This window comes from Octodon degus, unplaced genomic scaffold (genome assembly GCF_000260255.1).
Source record: "Octodon degus isolate 3935 unplaced genomic scaffold, OctDeg1.0 scaffold00148, whole genome shotgun sequence".
NCBI lineage: Eukaryota > Metazoa > Chordata > Mammalia > Rodentia > Octodontidae > Octodon > Octodon degus.
The window spans coordinates 2,870,514-2,877,779 of NW_004524724.1; the positions used below are offsets into that span (position 1 = coordinate 2,870,514).

Below are 7,266 nucleotides of genomic sequence, written 5' to 3' on the forward strand. Positions count from 1 at the left end.
CCACTAAAGTAATCAGATTTGCATCATACAAAAGCCTTTAGACAAAGCAGGTCCAAACAGCACAATTTATTTTTCTATATGTATTGATGAATTATAAGTTGTCACCAATGATTTAAAACTGCACAAAGCAGCTTTCAAGCCACAAATCCTGGGTAAGCAGTGTTCTCTTCAGATGAGGATTTCTTCTCCAGGCATGACGCTGACAGCATTAACTACTTAGAACTTCTACTCTCCTCATTGCTACCTGTCATCTCTCTACAGCTAAGCCATGACTCTGCAGTACTGAAACAGCACGAATTGCCCCAGAAACAGAAGGTTCTAACTCTTCAGAGAGAAAATGTTCTCTTCCTCCTGGAGCTAATCAGCTGACATGAGAAGCGGGTAACACCCTGTGCGGCAACTCAGGGACACAACAGCCGCTGGAGGGCTGCCTCGGCCCCACTTCCAACTGACCTGCACGGGGATTCCCTGGCTGCTCATACTATAGGAGGGAAGAAATTGTTTCCTTTCCTGTTATACAGCCCAGAGTCATATTGAAAATAATCAATATTAGTATTTACCCTGAAAATGTAATGTGAAAATAAGAATTCTTATTCTCACCCACCAGGACTTTCTAAGTTTCAATGTAAATACCATGGAATTTTTTTGTAATCCATGCATTATGTATTTTATGTGGTTTCTGTATCATATTTAAGACAATTTTGTGTTCATTTAATCTTTTTTCAAATTCCCACCTTTAACAAATAACAGCCACTGAGCACTATTTGCAGTAATTGTCCTTCTCTGCTTTTCCTAGCTCTTAAAGGCCCACTGCTCATTATTTTTTATGAGTTACAGTTCCAAACAGACAGGCTTTATTGTGTTGAGCCCACAGTCATTATCACTACAAATGCATCTCTGCACATTGATGCTCTGAGAAACTACCAACCTAAGTAGCTCTCGCTGAACATATGCCTAAAGCAGTGATCTCTCAAAATTTAAAATATAGGGACCAGCGAGATAGCTCAGGGGACTAAAGCACCTGCTTAGGCAAGCGCAGGGACTGCAGCTGATCCCCAGCACCACTGCCAACCAGGCCCGTCCCTGGGGTGGGCTAAGCTGGCCAGAGTCCAGGCGTGGCGGTGCTCGCCTGTAATTCCAGCGCTGCAGAGCTGGGGAGGCTGAAAGCAGGAGGACCACCGTGAGTCTGAGCTGTGTAATGAGACCCTGTATCAAATAAATGAAAGAAGAAAGAAAGAAAAAGAGAGAGAGAGAGCACAAGCAAGCCAGCCAGCCCACCTGCCCAACTCTCAAGGCTGTCTGCTTAGATGAGTTAAAGTGAAGGAACTCTGCCTATGCACAGAGGAACTTGGAACTGTTAGCAGCCAAAGGGGACAATGGCCCCTTCCGTGCGCGCCTCATCTCTGCACAATGCCACAACATGAGGCAGGTACCCTGCAGTGTTTCCTACAGTGTTGTTCCTGATGAAGGCAGGGAACGAGCTGTCTCTAAGCCTAAGCATCAAGCCCTCCGCCTTCGGCCAGCTCTCTACGTACTGCACAGCTACAGGTTATCACGAGAGGGCTGCGGCACCAGCACAGCTATGCACGGCTTCCCCTGGCCAGCCTGGAACCTGGTCAACACGCGCAAAGAGGACTGCTCTGTCCGCACTACCCTCACGTTCAGCCAGGTCTCCAGCAGAGCAGACACGGCTGCATCTGCAGGCCAGCCCACGCGCACCGGGGAAAGCCCCACAGGGGAGCAGCACAAGCAGCTGTTCCACAGCCAGGAAGTGACCTCCAAGTCCGGAAACCATGCGCTGGTGTGGAGGAAGTAGAAGCTCTACCTCACTGGAAGGGCAGAAACAATCAAATGAAATTAAATCATAAAAATGAATCACAAAAAAACCCTGGACTGGCTTTCAGCGAAGGGGGGCAGATCTGCATGCACATGCACACCCAGCAGGGACAGAGGGCTGGCGAGGGCTGCTCCTGGCTGAGAGACAAGCCGGGCTGGGCTCGGCTCAGACGCCGCCTGCCCGCCCACCCGCCCCGGAGAGCGCATGGTGAAAGGGCTGGCGCTGCAAGGGCCGTGCGTTTGCTCATTCTGGTTCCAAGAAAGGACCTGCTCTGCTCGGGCGGCCTCTGAGGCGCTCCATTTTCCCAGGGAGCAGCCCAGAGGCTGGGCTCCGTGCGCTGTGCCCTGTGGCTGCTAAACCTCAGCGCCGGATGTAGGGCCTGCCCACACCGACATGCAGGGAACACGAAGGAAGGCGTGAGGGCCAAACTTTAAAGGTGCCACTGATACCTGGCCAATCAGCATGAAGATATTTGCTGACATACAGCAATGGCTTCTTACTGAAATGGGATTACTGTTTGGTCCCTCAGCATATGGACATTATGCACACGATCTCAGATTGAGGAACTGGGTGAGACTTCTTGGAGCACTTCTTCTCTTCCACCCAACAGTCTAGTTTTTAAAATCCCCAAAGTGGACTCACATAGGACATCCAACCACCAACAGTTACCTTTGTTACAAAAGTATTCCACTTCTTCGCAGCTCAGGTTTCCAGGCCCAAATCCGGAGGGAAAGCTTTCCTCCAGCGGAAAGTCTGCTTTGGAGAGGATGTCGGTCTCCTCCGAGGGGCACTCGTCCTCCTCGTCCTCAATGGCGTCTTCCAGCGGCCCTTGAAAGAGAACCAGGGACACTGTACCAGTCACATCCATGAAGACAACGACAAAATCCTGACACGGGGTCTCTGTGAGGCTGGCGGTGACCACGGGGGCTCCCACGGGGAGCCCACGCCGCGCCACGGAAATGCTGACCCCCAGGAGAGTCCCAGGCAGCCCCACCCCCACCCCAAACTTAGTTTTTATTCTCTCCTAAAGAGCAGAAGTGTGTACTTTATGTTCATTTGTTAGAATTAACTGCCTGCTAAAGAGTACAAGTCTCTTTTACACTGTTGGACAATTTTACCTGAGATTTTAATAAAGATTTAAAGTAATTGAATGCATTTTAATTGAACTGAGATTTTAATAAAGTCTATACTTTTAAAAATCCATCTTAAGAGTGGATTCCAAGAAAAGATTTCATTATATGTGTTTGAGGCTTGAAGAAAAATTACATATTTCTCTCCCTGATGAAAGCATAACCCTATTCATAATTAATTGAATTTTTTCTGAAATGAAAAGTAGTTTTCTAATGAAAAAATGTAATTTGTATTTATGCGATACTTTTTCAGTAATAAAAATACAACTCCCTGGGAGAGAAAAGAGTGCAGTGCACTACATTAATGGACCTATTTCGCTGAAAGGAAAGGGAGGGCTGGCGTTGTTCAGGTGGCTCTGAAGTGGACCATGTAGGGACAGCGTGTGCCTCTGAGCAGTCTCAGGCTCATGTCCCTGGGCCAAGTCTGCGCTGACTCCTAAGGAAGCGGTGTGGCCCTGGACCACAGAGCTCAGTCGGGCTAATCTGCACCGACTGTCTCCGTGACCCTCACACAGGCCAAACCCAGGGGGCCGGGGAAGCCTCGACCTCCTGCTCCTTACAAATGTGCCAGAAAACGTTCAGGCTTGAAACCTCAGAAGTAATTCAGGGCAGCACAAGTCCTGCAGTTTCCATGCTCGGTGCTGGGAACAGGAAAACGTCCCTGCACGCACAGAGCTCGCAGGCACGCAACACGTACCTCAGGGCTTCCCCGGCCAGTCTGCAAAGGCCTGAACTGGCCACGTGAGTGGAGCGAAGCGAGGGAACACGCAAGCACAAGATCTCTCTCAGAGATTCTTTGTCCTTTTTAGGCCAAGAGATGCCCGATCCAGACACTCCGCCCTCTTCCCGGAGGAGCCGCGGGGCCAGGGCGCGCACAAATCACACTCAGAAGTCGCGGCCCGCACATGGGTTTTAACCTCTTACTAACTGCTTCAACTAGAATACTTCCATCAAGCATACAAGAAACCAATAAAGTATCAACAATATAAAATATTACAATCCTTAAAATATTTATTCGATAATTTCAGAAGAGAGGGTTGATTATTAACGTGGAGGCTAGTGAAGGCGCTGACAGAGTACTTTCTTTTTACTCTTCAAACAACTTCGTTCCAGTACTGAGCTTGGTCAGCAGCAGCCCCGCGGAACCGTCTCCTTGGTGGCTCGGGTGGCAGGTTGAAACCACTTCTTTACGTGATCTAGACATGACCCAGTGAGGTGAGTACTGGTGCTATTGCTATTTTTTTTTCCAGATCTGGAAGGTAAAGTTTCAGGTGTCAGTTACTAGAAAAGGGTCGCAAGCAAAGAAATGAAAAAAATCTGGATTTGCAAATGCAGTACTTTAACAGCACTTGCTTATCCAGCACTGTACTATGTAAACCATCTCTGGTAGCTGTGAACCTGTGCTGTAGGAACCGAGCTGTAACACACAGGTAACGCCATAAACACAAAGCTCAGAGAATCCTTAGTTCATATTTACATGACCACTTGTCCACAGATGCTTAAAGATCTATGCTAAATTTGACAAATTTCCTTCTGTACTTCTCGGATTACTAACAACCAAAGCAGGTCCTGGAGGTTGAATTTTAAAAGAACAATGGGGCCCTGACTACATTGAAACAAAAATGTAACTTGTGGTCCCCCCACTGGGTGTTGGCTTTTAACTCTTTCAAAGCTGATTTTCAAAACAGTTGCAGGGCTGTGGATGTGAGATCCTTGCTACTTACCAAGGCTTTATGATGGTAACTTACAAGATTATAATTAATTTGGTTGCTGGTGGTTCTGAATATGTACAGCTCTTTTATCTCAGGTATATGATTTTGAAGACTGAGACATTGCAGTTTTAACCTCTAAGGATAAAGAAAATGTTTGGAGAAAGCCTTATTTTATATCGCAAAAGTGAGAATCCCCACTGATAATCTAGAAGGCCTGTACAGTATAGCAGACCTTGGAAACATACCCAGTCAGCTTGAAGAGTCTCCGAAGGACCCTCCCACTGAGAAGTCAAGACGGCAGTCCACTACGGGGAACTGAGGAAAGTGGATTAATACGAGAGTGCTGTGATGAAATACCACCAAGGCAGGGTTCTTCTAACATGGATTCAGTGAAATGAATGAAACCTGTTACCCAAGAAGTGGACAGTGGATTTGACTTTCTAAAAGACTTCTGCATCATTTAAACTAGTTCATTTTTAACATTGGGAGAAGATGATAACACAGATGACAGTGTGTATGCCAAAGTTTGATTTGTTTGAATATGACTTCACGGAATGTTAACTTGAATAAAGTTTCTAACATTTAAAACAAAAAAAAAAATTTTAAAAAGCCAAAGCATTAGGTTCCTGCCTCTCCACCAAAAATGAGGAAGATTATTTTACAGATTTCCTGAAGCTAAAATAGTGAATCACTAATGCTTATTACTTACATAATTAATAGTCACAGGGAAACAACCTGAAATGTAAACTTTTTAATACTAACTACACCCAAATGACTATAGATACTCCTTTCAGAATATATTCTTTGATAATGTAAGCTCTGAGTTTTGCTAATGAAAAGTAAACCCCAATTGTTAGACACTTTAAATGAGTCACATATGAAATATGAAAAATGAAAATTCTGCATATACTGTCTGAAAAGGGTAATGCATTTAACAATAAAATTAAACCATAAAATATCTTCTCTTAAAAATGAAATTTTGAGCATATTTAGTAACTTTTTTGAACAGGCTTTATCTGGGATATGTAACTGAATAGTTATTTAAAATAATGACAGTAACTTCTGTTAAGTGAGACAAAATTTAATCTTAACAGTGGTATTAAAGGTTCACTCAATATTAGCTTAGATGAAAATTTAAAAGAAAACAAAACTACAAAGCATTGATTTATGCTTCAGTAAAACTCAAACCAAGTCAACGTTATGTGGTGTGAGTGTGAGTGTGTGTGTGTGTGTGTGTGTAAACCTTTATTTCATAATTTATAAGGTTTTAACTGATAACATAGTATTACATATTGCAGGACATGTTTTACTTTAGTGTTGGCTGTCACTTTACAATTCTAAGCATGCAACTGAAAAAACACCACTTATATTCAAAAACAACTACAAAAAATAAAACAAAAATTGAGCAGCCCCTGAAGTCATCTGTTCAAAATGTGTGAGCTCTCACTGCCAATTTTTAGCATGGGCCACAGGAGACTGATCAATGGCCCCTCGCACTTCTCCCAAAGCAAGCATCAGATTTGTGTAGCTTGCTTGAAAATGTGAAATTAATAACCACATCCCTAACCATGCCATCAAATCAGACTCTAGGAAGAGCACTGCTTGGTTCTCTTAAAATGCATAGTATTTATGGCTTTAGATCCAAGTTCCTCCTTCTCCCTCTACTGCACATTTTTTTTTAAGAAACAGATCTTCGGTGGCCAGAAACTAACATTTTAAAAGGGTAAGAGACACTTGAAGCACAAGGGTAATTAATAGCACCAATGAAGGAGGGAATGAAGGAAGCTCGTGCGCATGGATTAGTGGGTACAGAAGTCCACTTCAGAAAAATCACCACACATAATTTGACACAAATAATAATATCTCCTCAGAAAAGGCTCCCCACTGAGCTCCATGTGCCCTCAAGGAGAAAATTACTTATGATTGAGACCACTTGGCAGGCAAGTGTGAGGAATTCTGCATTTCAGCTCTTCAGCTGCCTCTGATTTACAGATATGCAAACACACTTGCCAGAATTAATCATCTTGATGTTTGTAAATACCAACATTCACCTCAGTTTGAATGTTAATAATTCACCCTATATCCTAAAACTCTGGACAGGAGCCGTGGTACTCTGGTCAGGCCCTCGTGGTGCTGTGAGTCGCTCCCAGCAGGGGGATAGAGGCGGCCCTCCCAGTTGACACTGCAAAACCAATGGGTGCCAGCCTTGGAGAAGCGAAACGGTGCGCACCTGGGACCCGCTGAAGGGGCCACAGCTGCCCCTGCCCTCGAGAGATGCCTCCAGACAAAGGTCTGCAGAGCCCCGACACGCAGCAGTGGCAGCGGTCACATAACTGTCTTCAAGCTCCACTTAGACTGCACCAGCAGCCAGCTCCACCGGGACACCAAGAGCATCCAAAGGCGGATGCCCCAGAGAAGTTTCCATCTGGACATTATTTCGATAATCAGGAGTTGAAAAAGGGCAACAGGATGTTCAGGATCAAGTAATTATAACCCAGTCAATGACTACAGGGAACATGAAGAGCTGGATACGTACAGCTAGAAGCAGTCACAGGACAACCTCTTTCCCCAGAGAATTGTCTTTCTG

General features: G+C 45.0%; 1 protein-coding gene across 1 annotated transcript in view; it reads right to left on the reverse strand.

The window, feature by feature from the left end:
* Zfpm2 (zinc finger protein, FOG family member 2) overlaps window positions 1-2,705 on the reverse strand; it is a 349,596-nt gene extending 346,891 nt beyond the window's left edge. Inside the window, exon 1 of the mRNA XM_004642269.2 lies at window positions 2,507-2,705. Within this exon, the coding sequence (XP_004642326.1) occupies window positions 2,507-2,705 (199 nt within the window). The remainder of the gene's footprint in view (window positions 1-2,506) is intronic.
* Between the last annotated feature and the right edge of the window lie 4,561 nt (window positions 2,706-7,266).